The sequence below is a fragment of the Rhinoderma darwinii genome, chromosome 2 (genome assembly GCF_050947455.1).
Source record: "Rhinoderma darwinii isolate aRhiDar2 chromosome 2, aRhiDar2.hap1, whole genome shotgun sequence".
Taxonomy (NCBI): Eukaryota; Metazoa; Chordata; class Amphibia; order Anura; family Rhinodermatidae; genus Rhinoderma; species Rhinoderma darwinii.
Genome location: NC_134688.1, coordinates 255,933,043 through 255,955,205, shown reverse-complemented (window position 1 = coordinate 255,955,205; position 22,163 = coordinate 255,933,043). Strand labels below are relative to the sequence as shown.

General features: G+C 40.4%; 1 protein-coding gene across 1 annotated transcript in view; it reads left to right on the top strand.

Moving 5' to 3' along the window:
* Positions 1 to 22,163, top strand: part of KCNQ4 (potassium voltage-gated channel subfamily Q member 4) — a 187,177-nt gene that overhangs the window by 112,049 nt on the left and 52,965 nt on the right. Inside the window, exons 2-4 of the mRNA XM_075853172.1 lie at positions 4,156 to 4,246; positions 8,885 to 9,011; positions 19,640 to 19,815. Coding sequence (XP_075709287.1) covers positions 4,156 to 4,246; positions 8,885 to 9,011; positions 19,640 to 19,815 — 394 coding nt within the window. The remainder of the gene's footprint in view (positions 1 to 4,155; positions 4,247 to 8,884; positions 9,012 to 19,639; positions 19,816 to 22,163) is intronic.

The following is a 22,163-nucleotide window of genomic DNA, read 5'->3' as shown; positions in this document are numbered from 1 at the left end:
CACAATGACATTCACAGAGCTGTCCCTAAGCCACTCCTGTGTTGTCTTGGCTGTATGCTTAGGGTCATTGACTTGTTGGAAGGTAAACCTTCGGCCCAGTCTGAGGTCCAGAGCTTTATGGATCAGGTCTTAATTAAGACTATCTCTGTACTTTGCTCTATTCATCTCTCCCTCAGCTATGACCAGTCTCCTTGTTTCAGCTGCTGAAAAACACCCCCACAGCATTATCCTGCCACCACCATGCTTCTTTGTAGGGATGGTATTGGGCATGTGATGAGCAGTGCCTGGATTCTTCCAGATATTATTCTTAGAATTCAGGCCAAAACTTTCAATCTTCGTTTCATCCTACCACATATTCTTGTTTCTCACAGTCTGAGAGTCCTTTAGGTGCTTTTTTGCAAACTCCAGGCAGGCTTTTATGTGTCTTTTACTGAGGAGAAGCTTCTTTATGGCCACTCTGCCATAAAGCCCAGATTGGTGGAGTGCTGCAGTGATGGCTGACCTTCTGGAAGTTTCTCCCATCTGCACACAGGATGTTTGGAGCTCAGCCAGAGTGACCATTGTGTTCTTGGTCATCTCTATTACCAAGGCCCTTCTCCCCGATTACTTCATTTGGTGGGATGGCCAGCTCTAGGAAGACTCCTGGTTGTTCCAAACTTCTTCCATTTAAGAATTATGGAGGCCACTGTGCTCTTGGGAACATTCAGTGCAGATTTTGTTGTACCCTTCTCCAGATCTGTGCCTCCACACAATCCTGTCTCTAAGCTCTACAGGTAGTTCTTTCTTCCTCATGTCTTGGTTTTTGCTCTGATATGCATTGTCAGCTGTGAGAACTTATATAGACAGGGGTGTGTCGTTCCAAATCATGTCCAATCAAATGAATTTACCACAGGTGGACTCCAATCAAGGTGTAGAAACATTTCAAAGATGATCTAGAGAAATGCGCGGCCCCCAGAGCTAAATTTCAAGTGTCATAGCAAAGCGTTTTTTAATTTTTAATAAATTTGCAAAAAATTTTAAAATTCTGTTTTCACTTTGTCATTATGGGGTTATTGAGTGCAGATAGATGAGGAAAAATTACAAAAATTTTCTGTTATTCGTTTGACGCTGTGTAAACTTAGACTGAGTGAGTGCAGTTTGCATAAACATGTTTGTATTGAGAATCTAACACAATACACAATTTTGTTTTAATGTATAGTAATAATATAGTTATAAAACGCACTTCCATGCTACAGTGTAAATTGTACTAGCCTAAGCACATTTGTGATGAACGGAGCCTCCATCCAGTAACAATACACTTAAATGCATTGTAAGACATTTTTAAAGCTCTGTTCTTTGTTAAGACAGACATTTATAATTAGCCTCCATTAGGTCATTTATTTTGTTTGCCTGGCTATTACTATTTATACGTGTGTTTATTTCCCGGAAGGCCTATTTCACACATTTTGGGCATATGTACACACAACAGCTTACATTTATTAACTCCTTAACGCCGAAGGACGGATATATCCGTCCTCAGCAGCTGCTAGTTCGCGCAGGAGGACGGATATATCCGTCCTGTGATGGCGCGTGTACTGACACTGTACCCACGCGATCAGCGGCAGGAGCACGGCTGTTATACTCAGCCTGGCTCCTGCTGCAACTGCCGGAATCGAAGCGCGCTCCGATTCCGGCAGTTTAACCCATTAAATGCCGCTGTCAATAGTGACAAACAAATCGCGGGTCGCCGTCGGGTTTCCATGACAGCCGGGAGTCTAACAAAGACCCCCAGGTCTGTCTTCCGCAACTGCCTGTTAGGCGATGCCGGAGGCATGACCTAACAGATTGCCTGTTAGTTTTACACTGACAGGCAATAATTCTTTTGTATACTAAGTATACCAAAGCATTATATATGCGATCGGCACATCGCATAGTGAAGTCCCCTGGTGGGACTTTAAAAATAAAGTGTCAATCAGTTTGTGGAAAAAAAATAAAAATAATTACAGTCAAAATCAAATAAAACTACTTTTTTTGCCCAAAAAGTGGTTTTATTCAGTAAAAGTGTCAAAACAAATAACACATACACATATATGGTATCCCCGCGATCGTAACAACTTGACCAATAAAATGAACACATTAATTAAACCGCCGGATGAACGGCGTCCAAAAAAAACCGCAAATAACAACGGCAAAATTCTCTCTTTTCTCCCATTTCCCCCATAAAAAATAAAATAAAAGTTAATCTATAAGTCCTATGTACCCCAAAATAGTACTAATGAAAACTACACATTGGCCCGCAAAAATCAAGCCGACATACGGCCATATCGACGGAAAAAAAAAAAAAATGACGGCTCTTGGATCGCGGCGATGCAAAAACAAGTAATTTTTTTCTAAAAGGGTTTTTATTGTGCAAACGTAGGAAAACATATAAAACCTTTACATATGTGGTATCCCCGTAATCGTGCCGACCCATAGAATAAAGTTAACATGTTATTTACGCTGCATAGTAAACGGCGTAAATTTATAACGTGAAAATTAATGCTGGAATAGCTGCTTATTTTCAATTCTCTCCTAAAATAAAGTTAATAAAAGTGAATCAATATATTGTAAGCATCTAAAAAGGGTACAATTACAAAACACAACTCGTCCCGCAAAAAACAAGCCCTTATACGGCTATGTCGACGGAATAAAAAAAAATGTTACGACTCTTGGAATGCGACCATGAAAAAACAAAAAATAATCCTTGGTCATTAACGTGCAAAATGGCCCGATCATTAAGGGGTTAAGCAATTTACACCAGATTTCAGGGCAAGTGATGACACACAACATTTTAGTGGTACAACTTGCAACTTTTCTCGTTGTGGGCCAACTTTACACTGTTACACCGTATTTATTATGTGGAATCGGAGGAAATACATTTTATCTAAAGCTTTAATTTCCTCACTGTTTTTTTGTTGCAGATTTCATCTTTTTAGTAAAAAGGCTAAAATTCACTGCAAAATTCGCTTATAACACATTTGGGGAAAAGTATCCAATTTGGCCCATGGCAACCAATTAGATTCAACCACTCATTTTTCAGAGGCCCTTTGAAAAATGACAGCAGCGACCTGATTGGTTGCCATGGTCAACTGCTTCACCTTTCCTATTCACCAGTTTGGATACACCTCTCCCATTATGTCTGAACATACCCCGAGTATAAGTTAATCATTTGCAAATACCTTTGAAGCATATGAATGAGTCAGTTGAGAGCAGTAACTGGTAATAACTTGATTGCTTGGGATTATTTTAAAGGGGTTATCCGCTTAGGATAGGCCATCAATATTAGATTGGTGAGGGTCCGACTCGCCCGCACCCCTTGGTCGGTTAATGGTTTGAAGGGTCGTGGAGCTCTGGGGGAGCACCGCAACCCCTTGATTGTTTAACCAAGCTCAGCTCCTTACTTTTAGTAGCGGTAATGCCTGGAATTACATCTCCCTGCAGCTGTAATAGCATGCACAGGCACTACTAAATGTAAGGAGGTGGCATACGGAGCTGTGTAAACAATTAAGGTGTCGCGGCCCCTTCAAACAGCTGATTGGCAGGTGCTAAGAGTTCGACCCCCATCGGTCTAAAATAAGTATAGGCCGTTAATTTTAAAGAACCGGAAAACTTCTTTAAAAGCTCCACATTTATCAAGCTCTGTGCTCCCTCCATTGGCCACAGAATTGTATTACAGGCTTAATAGATGAATACTTTATGACTGTATACTTGCTTGTCAAATACTTTTCAAAGCACATACTCGCATTAGAAACATCCCAGTCTAAATTAGTGAGCAGCTATGTGTATGGCTTTGTAAATATTCTTAAACTACAATCGGTAGACAGTATGCTTTGACTTTGGAAACCACCACCGTAATCATTTAAACCTATGAGCTTGTGTCGGAAAATACGTTAATCAGGAGTTAGGGTGCTATGTGAGCTACCTGTCTTACTTTACGGTATGTTACGGTGGACTGCTGGATTTGGGCTCCTAAATATATCATTCCTGAATTCTCGGTTCTCAGATATTTGTTTGTACAACCCATCATAGTAAAAAAGACAATATATATTCTTGTGAATGACTATTACACATGGATTTATTTAAACCAATGATTCCCTATATTTGTATGTTTCACATTATTCCCTCTTCTCTTTACAGATTCGTACTTGTGTTCAGCTGTCTGGTGCTCTCTGTATTCTCCACAATTCCTGAATATCAAAACTTATCCAACAAGGGCCTATTCATACTGGTGAGAAATCATTTTTCTTTCTGTGTGGATCTCCTGTGCCTATGTCATTTCTTGTGTTTGTCTACCTTACTCAACCTTTTCAATCGTCTTTACACACATTATATATACACTGTCTGTCTATTCCTGGTCATTTTCGAAGTCTTACTGAGACTCAACAGCTGGTTGCACTACATACATTCATGTCATACAGGATCAGCCTTTCTATAAACTGTTAATCATGGAAAATTACTACCCTGTATACAATACATGAAGTAAGCCTACACCCAAAATGTTGTCGCCCGACTACTTCAATACCAACTGTTGCCCAACTTGCATTTAATATGTACGCAAGTTTTTTTGGCCCCCATGCCTTATTATAATTGTAATAATCTTTAACATAATTTTTTTTTTAAGTGCCACTTCATAATACGATCTATTGAAAACTTCCATTATGGTTTGGTATACTCAGTAAGCATTATTTCCTGTCAGTAATAAACTGACAGGCAATCTAGTAGGCCGTGCCTTTACCCTCCAAAAGTATATAGCCATCAGCTCCCCAAGATTGCTTTGCATTGTGCCGATGGGGGTCACGGGGCACCGATGCAGTGAAAGAGGGAGTTCCTTACCCCTGCCTAACCACTTTAGATGCCACGGTCGCTATTGACCCCTCCCCAGACATGTGTCTAGGTTTTTGTACAGATTTCAGGTAGCTGATGTCGTTTGATTCATGTATTGACAATGCAAGGTAACTTCTTAAATACGAGAGGGGGTCCGAGCACCAACGAAAATTTAAATGTAATTTTAATAGGTAGATTAATGTTTGACCTGGAGGCCGAAAATGTTTGTGAACTATTCAACAGAAAAGACAAATTTCGGGAAAGATGTCAAGGTAGAAGACCGCTTTGCGGTCACTCAGAGTGATTGCATTGTTAGTAACCACAAAAATGTGTCAAACAACTTAACTTCCATATTATGACTTGTCTGTTATTCTTCCTCCTTTAGTTCATGATCATCTTATATCGCTTTATAATGAGGTGTTAGAACCCTTCAACATTTATTTATCAATGCGGATCAACACAAGCCCCTATTGTATGATTTGCATTATGTTTCCAATACCCCTTCTCTCTGTTCCAAATGGCTGACGTCAGGCGTACTTTCTCCGGAGGCAAAGTCTAAATTAAGAAGTCCTTGTGTCTCTCCTTTGATTATGCGCAGTTGTCTTTGTTTGCGAAAAGGTGCTAGAGATATCATAGGACACATTGCTGATGTTTAGGAAATCAGACCCACCCTGAACTCTCAGATCAATAGATTAAGAGAATGGATCAGTGTCACTTACTTGTCCGTCATAACACAGACAGTTTTGATGCTCCCGCATATATTGTCATTTCAGTGTTACGGAAGGAGGACATGACTTTATAATGTTATTATTCTGGTGAGACTGTTTTGACCCTTAATAAAGCTACTAAATTTTTTTTGTTATACATGGGTTGTCTACATGCAATGTGCTAGTAAAACAAAATATAAATGAACCATAGACCTAAGACATTTAAGGTAAGTATTTTGACTCCAACCATGTTCAGTGAAAAAGGACGTTAAGCATTTATGTGTGTGTCAAGCATTTACATGTGAAATAAATAAAGTACACCAAATGTATCGTCTTCCTCAGCTTTTATTAGCTTCAGGCTGGGGAAAAGTATAGAAGCGTCCATGCTCTGCAAACGTGAGTTTGGAGAAAACTCTTGGGAACATACTTTTTGCAGTCTGTAATAACGTTAAAAGCTGCAGGAGATTGTGCTGAGACAAGGTATTCGTAGATGGGAAATAGCTTGGGAGGTTTTTAAAAGTTGAAGAAAGGAAGAAAATCACAAAGGAACATTTCAGATGTCTGGGCCAAATAGTTATCATCTAGATACAAAAGAAATGTAATGTATATGGGTTGTGTAGAGCTTAGAGGTATCTGTCACAAATAGATCCTGCTGAACACTATGCAATGTCTCAGCTTGTACAGAGATTGCTGGAAGAGATACGATCAAGAAGGAATTTTATGAGATTCCCCGTTATGACTATATAATGGAAGATATACAATGAAAGTTTGCTTTAGGATTGATATATTGTATTTCATGCAAAGGAACTCATACTAGCTATATTTCCAAAAATAATGTCCCATGAATATTTATTATATCTTTTATACTGCAATTGTTTTATAGCTGGCATCAGTATCTGTCAAGTTACTGCCATACCAAGTCAACTGGATGAATCTCAAGTTCATTTGCATTCATCCCTAGTTACAACTGTCTGGGATTTAGTATTTACACATGACAAAGAAAATTAATTGGACAAAATAATTAGCATGAGTTTAAATTATAACAATTGAAAATGTGGACTTAATGTCTCCTAAAATTCTACGGGCCAATGATCGGGCAAACGAGCATTCATAGAACGCTTGTTCCCGATCATTGCCCTGTGTAAATAGAGCAATGATCTGCCGATAACCGAGCAAAAGATTGAGCGTTGGTTGATCGTATAGTTTCTGCAGCCTAAATTGTTATCGGCAGCACAAGTCGGGGTGTAAACATGGAGACGTGCTACAGACATGATAGAAATTTATGGGGACGAATGATCCTACTATACATAGCTCCTTGTGAAAGGAGCAAATGAGCCCCGATCCGCTGTCTCGTTGACACTGCCCACGTCAGACCATATAATGGTACCCTTTGAGCAGAGGTTTCTAACCTTTTGTAGGTCTTGGACACTTTCAAATAATGGAAGGTGGTGCAGAGCCACAATGTATATTAGAAAAAGTCTATTAAAGATATGACAAAGAGTCCTTTTATATGAGCAGATTTGACGATATTAAGTCGATGACGCTCGTTTAACTTCCATTTACATGCGGCAAACATCGTGAGAATGCACACTGGGTATGGACAAGCCTTAGTACGATCGTCCGTCCCCATACAGTTTGCATTATTGTCGGCAGCACATCTCCCGTTTACACAAGGGGATGTGTTTCCAACAAACTATGATTTTTAAGACCACATAAAAGATGCGATCAACCACAAAAAAGCGTTTGTTCATTTGTCGGTTGATTGCTGGGCATGTTTACATTGGTCGATGATCGGGGTCGAACATTTGGTCAATCATCGGCCCGTGTAAAAGTGGTATGACTGAGTATTTATACCAGTGATAAGGTTTTCTCCTAACTACTAAGTTCTAGTAATACTATGACCTCCTTGCCTTTCCCGTGTGCATGACGCCTTAGACCTCTTTGAGGGATTGTGCACCTGGTGCCTAATTGCACAAGATGTGAAGTAGAGGCCACCCCTTCTCCCCACTTCAGCAACCAGCCTCTTTTAATGGGTTTTCCAACAAACCTATGAAACCGCTACAAGGGATGTAATAAAGTTGTATGTCCTAATAGGAGCAGTAGGGATCGAGTAGGTTACAAAAGTTCCGGTAATACTATAACGTATAAATAAACCCGCAACTTTCAATTAGGTTTCTGTCATTCTTTTATTCCATTTCATTAACATTTATATAAGTCCCTCTATTAACATAAACCCACCATTTCCTTTCCTGAATTTCCACTGCTAGGGGGAATTAGTGGTGACATGTCATTATAGTGTGCCTACTCCCACTTCATTCTACTAAAGGCCCAAGCCTCACTCTGAAAGCCACATGACACCCCCACCACCGCCACCCCGCTGTGTACAGCTGCAAGAAAAGTGATCGCTAGATCAAAACTATTGGGACAAAAGTCAGTTGTATGAAAGAGCAATTGTACAGAAAGCATTTCTCAAGTGAAACTCTTGTTTTCACCAAAGCTGGTGTCTCTTCCAGAAGTTCTTTGGTGGCAGGGCTTAAATGGAGGAAGAGATCTCCAAGGAGATGGAGATAGCTTACACAAGGGATCAACCAGCGTCAGAGCACATCACACAGATATAATAATCTGAGGAGTAGAATACCTTTGCCTGTATCATTAATAAGATGTCTTTTGTACTTTACTCTTTTAAATCCCAAGCTGAAAAAAAAGTAGTTGCTATAAAAGATCATAACATATGACATTGTTTTCTAAAAATGAAGCTTTTTGATCAACTTTATCAGATACATGTAACTTTTTTTTCTAAATGGTTTCACCTTCAATGGCAAACCAACGATTACTAATACTCAAAAGCCTTTTTTTTTTAGTTTAAATACTTGTTGTTTTACAATTTTGATTGTTCATAGTTTATTTTTATGTAATTGTTACATATATTTGGCTTTTTGGTAAAGATTTGCTTCCGTGAATTTGAACATATTTGTCAACAATCTAGCTTGTTCAGATTCTCTACCAAAAATTGTCTTGTTTATGTAATAAATGCTTACTTCTACACGATCCAAGCAACTTCAGGCTGTTTATCCGCTGACAGACCATCAACTAAGTGCTGCTGTCATGGGGAACAAGAACCAGTACCCCGTAGAAAAGTAGGGGGGTCTAGAAGCTGTTTATCTCTTCCTCGTTTGCATTCGGCCAAACCATAAATGCATGTTAGTGGGAGAATTGGGACGATTGTTCAGTAGACAATTATCCTTTCTCGATTTCACAATGCCTTCTTAAATGTGCGAATAATAGGGTGCAATTACAGTACTTTTATTTAACATTTTATATTATGTTCTCATCAGGAATTTGTGATGATCGTGGTGTTTGGCATGGAGTATGTGATCCGAATTTGGTCTGCCGGGTGTTGCTGTCGTTACAGAGGATGGAAGGGACGTCTGAGATTTGCAAGGAAACCTTTCTGTATTATCGGTAAGAAGCTCAGTATTACCATTAAACCTAATGGAATAACATTATCTCTTTTTATCTCTTTTTACGGCAATGTATCTCATACAGCACTGTCCAGTCCACCTAGTATTATACACTCTTGATTTCTCTATATACTTGTTTCTCAGGGTTTGCAAGTCTGTACCTTTACTCTTTATTTCCATTCTCCTTTTTATGTCTCCAGATGTTAAAATTCCTAAGGGACAAAGACTTTTTTTTTACTCTCTCAATCTTCCCAGTCAGTGGAACAGCTGCAGAATGGGGTTTTGTCTCCCATTGTAGTAGTGTAGGAGAACATGGAGAGGTGGGTTAATGGAAGATATTGCAGAGCCAGCATTGTCATGGCTAATAGATGGACTGTGTGAAGAGAAAAAGTCTGTTCAGCAAATTTTAAATAATAAGCGTCACAACATCTTTTTTTACCAAGAGAGCACAAAGCAGTGTCCTAATCCTATGTCCCACCAGTAAATATTGTGAAGGTAAGGAGAAAAAAAATCTGTTCAGCCTTTCTGATACCGGTTTCTGAGAAAGCTGGGTGACAGCGAGTATTGCCACAGCTAGATCTTCCAAAGACCTTCCACCCTGACTCCTTAATGATAAATATTCCTTGTAATGTCCTAATACATCTCTCTTTACTGTTTCGTGCTACATGACTAAAGCCATAAATGTGATAAAACCTTAAAGTAGTTTGAAAGGTGTTTTACAGTCAGGACAATTTTAAAGGGAATGTGTAATCAGAAATTAGATGTATTGTTTAACTTAAATTTTTATATGAAACATATTTTTTAAGGATCTTTGGTGATTTTTTTTTCTATGGCATTATCTATATTAAAAACGAAACCTAAAATGTTGCAGTTTTTTTCTCTGACCACTGAGCCTCCTAATAGACTGACCCTACCTGTTCTGTAGGATTACAATGGAAGGTAACACATATATATATATATATATATACATATATATATATATATATATACATACAGTGAAGGAAATAAGTATTTGATCCCTTGCTGATTTTGTAAGTTTGCCCACTGTCAAAGACATGAACAGTCTAGAATTTTTAGGCTAGGTTAATTTTACCAGTGAGAGATAGATTATATAAAAAAAAAAAAAGAAAATCACATTGTCAAAATTATATATATATTTATTTGCATTGTGCACAGAGAAATAGGTATTTGATCCCTTTGGCAAACAAGACTTAATACTTTGTGGCAAAACCCTTGTTGGCAAGCACAGCAGTCAGACGTTTTTTGTAGTTGAATGATGAGGTTTGCACACATGTTAGATGAAATTTTGGCCCAATCCTCTTTGCAGAGCATCTATAAATCATTAAGATTTCGAGGCTGTCGCTTGGCAACTCGGATCTTCAGCTCCCTCCATAAGTTTTCGATGGGATTAAGGTCTGGAGACTGGCTAGGCCACTCCATGACCTTAATGTGCTTTTTTTTTAGCCACTCCTTTGTTGCCTTGGCTGTATGTTTTGGGTCATTGTTGTGCTGGAAGACCCAGCCACGAACCATTTTTAATGTCCTGGTGGAGGGAAGGAGGTTGTCACTCAGGATTTGACGGTACATGGCTCCATCCATTCTCCCATTGATGCGGTGAAGTAGCCCTATGCCCTTAGCAGAGAAACACCCCCAAAACATAATGTTTCCACCTCCATGCTTGACAGTGGGGACGGTGTTCTTTGGGTCATAGGCAGCATTTCACTTCCTCCAAACACGGCGAGTTGAGTTAATGCCAAAGATCTCAATTTTAGTCTCATCTGACCACAGCACCTTCTCCCAATCACTCTCAGAATCATCCAGATGTTAATTTGCAAGCTTCAGACGGGCCTGTATAATGTGCCTTCTTGAGCAGGGGAACCTTGCGGGCACTGCAGGATTTTAATCCATTACGGCGTAATGTGTTACCAGTGGTTTTCTTGGTGACTGTGGTCCCAGCTGCCTTGAGATCATTAACAAGTTCCCCCCGTGTAGTTTTCGGCTGAGCTCTCACCTTCCTCAGGATCAAGGATACCCCATGAGGTGAGATTTTGCATGGAGCCCCAGATCGATGTCGATTGACAGTCATTTTGTATGTCTTCCATTTTCTTACTATTGCACCAACAGTTGTCTCCTTCTCACCCAGCGTCTTACTTATGGTTTTGTAGCCCATTCCAGCCTTGTGCAGGTCTATGATCTTGTCCCTGACATCCTTAGAAAGCTCTTTGGTCTTGCCCATGTTGTAGAGGTTAGAGTCAGACTGATTAATTGAGTCTGTGGACAGGAGTCTTTTATACAGGTGACCATTTAAGACAGCGGCCTTTAATGCAGGCACCAAGTTGATTTGGAGCGTGTAACTGGTCTGGAGGAGGCTGAACTCTTAATGGTTGGTAGGGGATCAAACACTTATTTCTCTGTGCACAATGCAAATAAATATATATCATTTTGACTATGTGATTTTCTTTTTTTTTTTTTTATATAATCTATCTCTCACTGGTAAAATTAACCTAGCCTAAAAATTCTAGACTGTATGTGTGTGTGTATATATATATATATATATATATATATATATATAACACATGATCCACCATTGTCAATAGGTGAAGGTCACCTCCTATACCTTCCTGCCCCATGACCTCCGCACAATTCGCAGAGCATGTCTAGACAACTCTTCCATAGAAGTTAATGGGTCTCCTCCTGTTCACAGTTTCCTATGGTCCATGTGGCTGCTGTAAAGCATATATCTAAATTCTGTTAACAGCTCAGGCAAGATGGCTGCCCACCATAATCATGTACAGAAAATAGAATAAAAAAATCCTACAATCAAAAAATAAACACAGATTAGAAAAGAAGATTATGTTTCACTATCTGGTTTTAATAAGGAACAAAAAATATAGGTGATACATTCCCTTCTAATAGTAACCATTGCTGTGGAATTCCGCTACGGACAGTCAGCAGTGGAATTCTTCAGCGGCCGTTTTTTACATTTGTTTCAATACATTTTTAGGCAAGTTAGTTCAGACGTTGCGGAAAACACCGCTGCGGACCATAGGCTGCGTTGCGGAATTTTCCCTCCACAGCATGCACTGTCTGTTGCGGAGTAGAAGCGGAATTTCACTGCGGATTTCAGCCTTTGCAATGCAAAAACTGAAATCTGTGGCAAGTCTGTGTTTTCTGCAACGTCTGAATTACCTGTCAAATATGCAAATGTTTGTGCAGATTCGTTGCGTAATTGCCCCAAATCTGCACCAACATTTGCAGCGGAAAAACTCCGCCACATCTGGCCGTGCCCTAAGAAGAAGTTATAATACAATGTGCGCTGTAAGTAAATGACCAGAGAAGAGTCTTGAGATTAATCCAACAGTATCCTGCACATGCTCAGTGCTTAGAAGAAGCCGAGGCCAGTATATATGGACTCTCATCAGGACTCTTCTCTGGTCATTTCCATACAGCACACTCTATAATATAACTCCTTTCAGACAGATTGCTAAAATGGACAGTTTTGAGAGGGGTATGTTTAGGATGCTAAAACCCCAGCAGTATAACCACATGTTAGTGGTATGGTGCCCTAAAATCTACTGACAGATTCTCATTAACTATTTAATTGTAAAAGAAAATGTAACTTAATTATATTTACATACTGATTCTAAGTATTATTTTCTTCATCAGTTCTTTCAAGCATCCAAGTTCAATTTGCAGGAGACATTTTATGTGGGCAGTCACACGCGCTAAATGGAACTTGCAGAAATCCATACACCTGCTGTAGAAACAACCCCGCTCAGATGTATATAGCTGATTTTCAGTTGCAGAAATTATCTGTAACATAATCTGCTGCTTGTGACTGCACCCTTTGGGCAAAGCCCCACGTGGCGGAATTGCTCTGGAATTCCGCTGCGGACACTCCGCAGCGTTAATCTGCAGCGGACCCGTTTCTCCATTGCCTTCCACTTCTTTTTAGTAGGCCTAGTTTAGACGAGGCGGAAAATTCCGCTGCGGAGCATAGGCTGCGGTGCGGAATTTGGTGTCCGCAGCATACAATGGATGTTGCGGAACTGTGGCGGACTGGTTGCGGACTCATTGTGGAAGTTCTCCATTGACTTCAATGGAGATTCTAAATTCCGATATGAAGTCCGCAGATGTCATGTACATGTTATGTGTGCTGCGGAGCGTATTGGTTTTTTAACATGACATTTCTTCATTCTGGCTGGACCTATGTATTTCTAGGTCTACAGCCAGACTGAGGAAGTCAATGGGGCTCTCGTAATTACGGGTGACTACGTGTGTGCCCCGTAATTACAGGTGACTACGTGTGTGCACCCGTAATTATGGGAGCGTTGCTAGGCGACGTCAGTAAATAGTCACTGTCCAGGGTGCTGAAAGAGTTAACCGATCGGCAGTAACTGTTTCAGCACCTTGGACAGTGACTACCGATCACAATATACATCAACCTGTAAAAAAAATAGAAGTTCCTACTTACCGAGAACTCCCTGCTTCTTTCTCCAGTCCGGCTTCCCAGGATGACGTTTCAGTCTAAGTGACGGCTGCAGCCAATCACAGGCTGCAGCGGTCACATGGACTGCCGCGTCATCCAGGGAGGTCGGGCTGGATGGCGAAAGAGGGACGCGTCACCAAGACAACGGCCGGTAAGTATGAAATTCTTTTACTTTCACTAGGGAAAGTGCTGTCCCTTCTCTCTATCCTGCACTGATAGAGAGAAGGGAAGTACTTTCACCTCAATACGCAACGGCCAGTCCGCATCAATTTACTGCACATTTTGGGCAGATCCGCCACAGAATCTGCAACGCAGATTCTGTGCGGCATTGATGCGGACAGTTGCGGAAGAAATACGCCACGTGGGGCCATGCCCTTTAAGCTTGTTCAGACAGTGCAGATTTGCTGCAGATTTTGCATTTATTTTTATATGCCAAAACCAGAAACAGAACCACAACAGAAAAAATATATAAAGGAAGGCCTTATAGGTCTGCTCTTCTGAATCCAATTCTGGTGTTGGCTCTAAAAATGAATGCAAAATCTTCATCAAATCTGCATTGTGTAAACAAGGCCTAAAAGTCTAAAAACTTTTGGAAGTGGACATTTTACTGATAGAATTCAATGAAGTGGCTGCTATCCGCAGATTTTGTCCTTAGTAAGTGTGCTTTATTCACTTCTCTTGAAAATGTTAAAAACAACTCAATTATATATTTTTTTTTCTAGAACCGACTTGCATAATCGATAGAAGGCTGGTACAAAAATAAACACATTTTGTTAAAGTCAATATGCTGCACTGTGTTTAGTCCTTATAACTTGGAAGTGACATGTAAGATGAAATAGGGATCATTTGTCCCCAAGGGGCTATTCACATGAGCTAACACAACACATTAAATATGCTGAAAGCAGCATTTTTAGTTTATCGTGGTTAGCTGCGTGGTGAACTGAACAACGGAAATACTCTCACTTTCATTGACTGCATGGGACGAATAGCCCTAACTTGCTGCATTCTACAATGTTATGACTTTGACAAATAGTGTGAACAAAAATGTAACATTTATGTATTGACATTTTTACCTAGATATTAGAATTACAAACAAGTTCTGTATTCATCTTTTTTGTATCACAGAAATTTGTAATTCAGTCCAATTTGTAATCATTCTAGAAATTTATATGTGACCCCTGTTACATGTATTACATATACCTACATCAAACATTGTATATAGTGCAGTATTTAACCTATAGTGTGTATTGTGTGCTTGCAGCCTAATTAAGTATACATTATCATAGAATTGGAGGTCTGCATGTATGTAAAGTAGTCTTGTCAAAATTGTACAGATTGGATTAAATATTTAAAGGCTATGTACACCTTTACATTATTTTTTTTATTTTTTATTATTTTTTTTAAATAAAAATGTCTATCAGTGTGATTGGTGCAACTTTCAAAATACTTTTTATTAAAAATTATTTTTACTTTTTGAGATGCAGCTGCTTTGTATTCTGTATACAGAGCAGCTGTACTATGCGCTAAAACCTGAATCCGTCAGTTCCCGCGGGACTGACAGGTTCAGTGTCAGTGTCAGTGACAGTGGGTCACAGTGTCTGTGACATGCAGGATCCACCTGTAATCGATCACATCTAAGTTATGAACTTAGATGTGATCGATAGCAGCTCGTTCCTGCGTCTCCGAGACATGCAGGACCCGCTGACACTGAACCCGTCATTCCCGCGGACCTGACAGATACAGGTTTCAGCGCTAGATACAGATGCTCTGTATACAGAATACAAAGCAGCTGTATCTCAAAAAGTAAAAGAATGTTTTAATAAAAAGTATTTTAAAAGTTGCACCAATCACACTGATAGACATTTTTATAAAAATAAAAAAAAAGATTGTAAAGGTGTACATAGCCTTTAACGACTTGATAATGATCTTGCTCGGTGCTTAAAGGGAATGTTTCGGTAGAATTTTTTTTAGTTAAATAGTTAGTATATAAATGATTACACATTGTTCTAATTTTTTTAATTTTTTCACAAGTCAGGAAATATTATAAATTAGATTCTAATTTATAACATTTCCATGTGCTGGTCACTAGAGGGAGCAATTCACAAAATTGCAGCATTGGCATGTGGTAAAGCAACCTCATTGCTTTATTCTGCAAAATTGGAGAAGACACACTCGCTCTAGTGTCCTCACACAATCCCCCCTCCTTTATCCTGGCTAGTGCCAGGAGAAAGGAGGGGGTTGAATGTTCAAACCTCCTACACTGTGTGCCACCATTTTTTGAGCGAATGCACAGTGTAGGAGGATTAGATACAGTGGTAATCACACAGTATAACACGAACATACATACACATCACATACACAAACATAACTTACCTGCTCCTGCCGCCGCTGTGGTAGCCGCTGCTGCCTCCGCTCCTAGTCTGAACATATGGCCGGAAGCTGCGACCGGAAGTAGTCGTCTTACTGGCCGGCCGCGGCTTCCAGCCACATGAAAATGGCGCCGGATGTCGCTCTGCCGAAGACCTTCCTTTTGGACTGTGTAGGAGCGGCGCATGCGCCGTTCCCACACAGACGGCGTACACTATAGTGAATGGAACGGCTCCCATTCGCATTCTCTATGGGGTTGTATGTGCCGTATTTCATCTCTGTATGTGTCGTTAATCGACACATACAGAGATGGAAAAAAAAATGGCAGCCCCCATAGAGAAGTAAAAGAAAGAAAAAAGAAAAAAGTACAACACAAAAACACAAATAAATAAAATGTATTTTAATGACATAATAAAAGCAATAACATATAAAAGAAATTATTTCGTGACACCTTCCCTTTAAAGGGCAACTACTATTCATTTTGTTGATCCAAGCATAAACAAAGGAGTTTGTGACCAGCTATGTGGTTAATGCAGCAAAACTGCAGAGAAGCCAACTGGGAATACAGTATTTTAAATTTGTTTGTGACCTATTTTAATCTGCAGGTGTAAGGACATGCATGTTTAATGAAAAGTTACAGTTAAGATTTTCATGAAGGTAAAATGAACTGTGTAGGTGCCAATCTTGCCTTTTGATGTGATATTTATGTGCCACTTGTGTTTTTGTCTCTGAGGTTTCCTGGTTGGGTAAGTGTGTTACGGCAATATTCTGACACCAGTCCCCTGTGCTGTCTACAAAGCTTCATCTCTTTTGTACAACAAGCATCGCTAAATCATTTCACAGGACCCAAGTAATGCACCAAAAAACTGTATAGTGCATTGTTTCTTATTGCAGCTTTCAGAGTAGAAAATGAAGCCAGAAACTCTTAAATGCTGTAAAGCGGAACATCTTACTGCCACGTGGCATATTTCAGGTGCTCTTACCAGTTTTTTTCACTTCAACTGACATGAACCTTTAAAACAGAACGCACTATGATCACGCACGTCAAAAATCTAGGTTAGAACATAGTTACCAAAATGTTAAAGCAATATGCGAGCAAATTTTGATGCTGAGCCAGGGCATCTAAGTCATCCTATATGATGCCATGTCAAAGAACCACACAGCACTACCGTCTCCAGCATGACGTTTTTGCTGATTTGTTTCTTTTTATGGACCTTTTTAATAAAAAATAAATTAATTGATCATAGAAATTGAACCATCATTGGATTTATTATTATTATTTATTTATTTTTAAAGAAGGGTATTGACATAATGGATTGCAATGGATGCTGATGTATGGAAATTGGACACATAACATACCAATATTTTTTTTGTTCAGTTAGTAAAAAATAATAATGTGATTCACAACAAACACAGGTAGAAACAAACCCTTATCGCTGGGTATACTCTGCTAGTCAGCTGCATAAAATCTTAGTAAAATTGCAAGGTCACTTGCAGCTTTGGAGTTACATTGTGACCCCAGTTTACCATGTTTTTCTGTCTCTGTGTACCCTGTCTGAGGCCTGTTTCAAAGCTCCTGTAATACAGCTACATGTAAACGTTTGTATTGAGGTCGCAAAACACCTGGACCCCCTGCAAGGTCTCGTAGGTTTATTCCAATAAACATCTGATGATTTAAAGGAGTCGTCTGCTTTGGACAATCCCTATTTGTTAATCCCTTGACAATAAACTGATCTCAAACTATCCTCCTGCTGGAATCTCAGCGATTAGCTGTGGGGAAAACTGGCAGTAGTATTGAGTTTTTCTGCAGTGCCTCCATAGGGGAAATGATGCATTAACCAGTGTTCATTCAAATCAGTTGGTTGCCTGTTCAATGCAGGACAAGACATGTCCTACAAAGCAAGAGATGCTGTTTGTGGCCACTCTCCACTCTGGCCAAAAGATGAAGATCTTGAACAGAGGATCCCCCTCTATTATAGGTTAATTGTCAAGGGGTTTCTAAACTGGACATCCCTTTAAATAGCACCTGTCAGTTCTCTTGACATGTCTGTTTTAGTAAATACTTGTATGTACCATAAAATAACAATTCTGGAGCATCGTTTCTTAGAACTCTGATTTCTTCCTCTGTTCTGTTATTCCTCCTGTCGGCGCTTTTTCCTAACACGAACAGGAATGACAGATGCTGACCAACGGCAGATATCTGTAAAAAAATGTTGATCTACTTTGATTTTTTTCAGTCATTGTCAGGTTAAGGGGGGATTCACACGAGCGTGATTTTCGTGCGTGCAGGCCGTGTATTTTTCGTGCGCCACGCACAGCCCTATAGAAGTCAATGGGGCAGTTCAAACAGTGCGTGATTTGTGCGTAGCGTTTGTTCGCTGCGTACAAAACGCGTCAGGTTCAATATCTCCGCGTATTTCGCGCATCACGCACCCATTGAAGTCAATGGGTGCGTGAAAACCACGCAGGTCGCACGGAAGCACTTCCGTGCGAACCGACTGAAACAGCGCACCAGCTGTCAAAAGGATGAATGTAAACAGAAAAGCACCACGTGCTTTTCTGTTTCCAAACATCCAAATGGAGTGTCTTTGAGATGAGCGAACCCGGACAATCGAACCGAACTTCACCGGGTTCGGCCGAACTCGTTTTGGCCGAACCCGGCAAAAAAATTTCCGGTACGCGACGTCAGGAGATAGTCACTGTCCAGGGTGCTGAAAGAGTTAAACTGTTTCAGCACCCTGGACAGTGACTACCGATCCCAATAAACATGAACCTGTAAAAAAAAACGAAGTTCTGACTTACCGATAACTCCCAGCTTCTTCCTCCAGTCTGACCTCCCGGGATGACAATTCAGTCCAAGTGACAGCTCCAGCCAATCACAGGCCAAGCACAGGCTGCAGCGGTCACATGGACTGCCGCGTCATCCAGGGAGGTGGGGCCCGATGTCAAGAGAGGCGCGTCACCAAGGACGCGTCACCAAGGCAACGGCCGGGAGGGAAGTTCTCTGTAAGTACGAACTTTTTCTTTTTTTTTAACAGGTTTCTCGATATTGTGTTCGGCATTCACTGTCGAGGGTGCTGAAAGAGTTACTGCCGATCAGTTAGCTCTTTCAGCACCTTGGACAGTGACGGGCGTCGACTAGCCTCATCTCTATGATGGCGGCTGCGCGAAAATCACGCAGCCGCGCATCATACACGGATGACACACGCAGCTGTCAAATGTTTTTTGCGCGCACAAAACGCAGAGTTGATTGTGCGCGAAAAAACGCAACGTTCGTCTGAATCTGCCCTAAGTCCGCAATAGGCTTGAATCACATGGTACATAAATGCAGCAGACTATTCAGCAGCAATTCCACAGCAAAATACTCACGTTTTTATGTGCGTATTTTGTTGCAGATTTCCCCCCTTCTACATTGATTTGGCTAAAATCCGCAGTGAACATCCAGAACAGAATGAGCATGCTGCAGTTTTGAAATGCTCTCATTGATTTCCGTTCGGAAAATGTTCAGCAGCATGTCCACATGACTGGGTCTTTAATACGCTGTGGATTTTCCACACAGAAATTGTGCACAGAAAATCTGCAGCATCTCCATCCCGTGTGAATTCAGCCTTAATTAGAAAGTCATTAGTGCACACAAACAGTTGTGGACGCCACCAATAGAAGCCCAGATCAGGTTACAGATATGTTTTATTAGACTTTATTATAGCTTAGAAAACGGCATGTGATGTAAGTTTGATTAACTGATATTCATAATTTTTTTTCTTAAATTGTAGATTTCATAGTCTTGATAGCATCACTGGCAGTGATCGCAGCTGGGACACAAGGTAACATCTTTGCAACTTCAGCCCTGCGCAGTATGAGATTTCTGCAGATCTTGCGAATGGTGCGTATGGACCGAAGAGGAGGTACCTGGAAATTGTTGGGCTCAGTGGTGTATGCTCATAGTAAGGTAAGTGAATGATACATATAAAGTAATATACCGTAATATATTACAGTTAACTATATATAGAAATAAATGAAGGCTTATGTATATAAACTATTGCAGACAAAAAGTGCCGGTGTCACCCATAGTATCCAGATTCCAGCCTTCATTTCCAGTGCAGATTGGAAGGTGGAAAATAAAATTTGCTGAGACTTCTAGTCTGCGCTACGTTTTATCTATAAGACCCATAGTGTTTTTAACCAAAATTCTGTTTAGTGCATCTGGTCATTGTAAAATTTAAAGGGGTTTTCCAGGTTTACGTAATTATAAATTGATCATTGTATAATGCAACTTTCTAATATACTTTGTGTTTCAAGTTTATTTTCAAGATCTTTACTTGCGGTTGTAGAAGATTCACGGCAGTTCATGAATCATTGAAGAAACATGTAGGGTTTATGTAGGCCATTTATGGCTTCATGGATTGGACAGAATATTTGATTTTCTAATTTTCTGTGCAACCTCTCTATCATCAACTTTATTTTTTCTTTCCTGTCTGAGCACAAAACTGAGTAAACAGAGAGTAAGTTCGTTCATTGAGATGACCAGGTATGTGTTTTGGGCAGGAACATTTCCCTATGTGAGCTAGCTGCTGTCTAAAGGCCCTTTTACAGCGGCCGATAATCGGCCGGTGCAGCGAGCGCCAATCAATGAGACAGCGTTGATCGGCGATCGTTTGCTCCTATCACACGGAGCTATGTATGGGGACGAGCAGTCGTTACTCCGACCGCTCGTCCCCATACATTAATATTATGTCGTTTACACAGGGAGATGTGCTGCCGACAACGATAATATTTTACTTTTTTAAAACTATACGACCAGCAGATGATTGAGCGTTTGCTTGTTCATCTGCTGATCGTTCCCCTGTTTACAGAGGGCAATTATTGGCAACGAGCATTCTATGAACGCTCGTCTGCACGATAATCGTCCTGTGTAAAACCCCCTTAACAGTGCACACAGGAATTTATGTTTTCTGTATGTTTTCAACATTGCTTGTATTTTAATTGAATACAATTAAAAGTTATGTTTTAGAAATGTGCATAGCGTCAATAAAATGAATGCAATCTGTGTGCTTTTTTCAGTGCATTATGTTTGAAAGAGATCCTCTTGGTCACAAAAGACAATCTTGTGCCACAATTATAATCGTTATGAAATGTGTATATATGTAGTCAAGTAACATTTATGTAATGCTCCGTATTAGACCATAAGACCAAGTGCGTACCTGGATTCCAGTCCCTAGCTTGCATAGAAGGGACTTGGATGACGTCTCGAAGATGGTGAAGCAGAGTTGTGCAGAGTAGCACAGTGTAGCTGGATGTCTCAGGGACAGTGAAGCAAAGTAGCACACAGAGTAAGAGAAGTTTGGCAGCCGACAGAAACAATGAAAAACTGGGACCGTTATTAGTGCAGTCTAACCTAGGGCACAGTTTCTTTGGAATCCCCCATTCTTAAAGGGGTTGTCCGGGCATTTTATATTGATGGCCTTTCTTTAGTATAGGTCCCCAAAATCAAGTTGGTGTGGGTCAGACTCCCATCACCCCCACCGATCAGCTGATTGATGGGGCCACGGTGTTCTCCGCCGCAGGATCTTCCGTGTTTATCAGGCACATTGTTGAACACATCCGTAGCGGTTGAGCCTGGGATACAGCGCTTTGCCTGGTAAACACTGAAGAGCCTGTGGCGACGATTGCTGCGGCCCCTTCAGTCAGCTGATCAGCAGGCTTTGCAGGGAGTTGGATCCCCACTGATATTGCAGATGGCAGGTGTGGACTATTTTGTAGTCAAACACATCTGGGTCAGTACCAGACCGGCAAAGTCAGGTCCAGAAATCAGTAGCAGGAGGCAGGGTCAGGTTAGAGGTTGGTACGCAGATAGGGCAGATCATTCGATCAAGACAAAAGCCGGGTCAAACACAGGAAAACACAGGGAATAACAGGAAAAAATGCCAGGAAACTCACCGGGGCTGATAACCAAGCACTACAACACTGGAGCGGTTCTCCTTTAAGTTTTAAGAGGAGTGACCTCACGCGCCAGGTCCCAATCTTGCTATTTTTTACAATAAAACAACGGACGGGAGCATCTCCATAGTGTGAATTCACTGCTTCGTACAATCTATAAGTAAATAGTAAATAGTAGCGAATTACAAAGAATATATCTATAATATGGTTCTGTAAAAAGCACCATATGGCTGCATATATGATGTGTATGGTTCCATAGAACAAAACCACAGGGATGCCGTGTGCTTCCGTACAGACTCTGTGTATATGGCTCTGCAATATGCGTGAATTCTTAGTTTTCTATGTCAATCATTTTTAGTA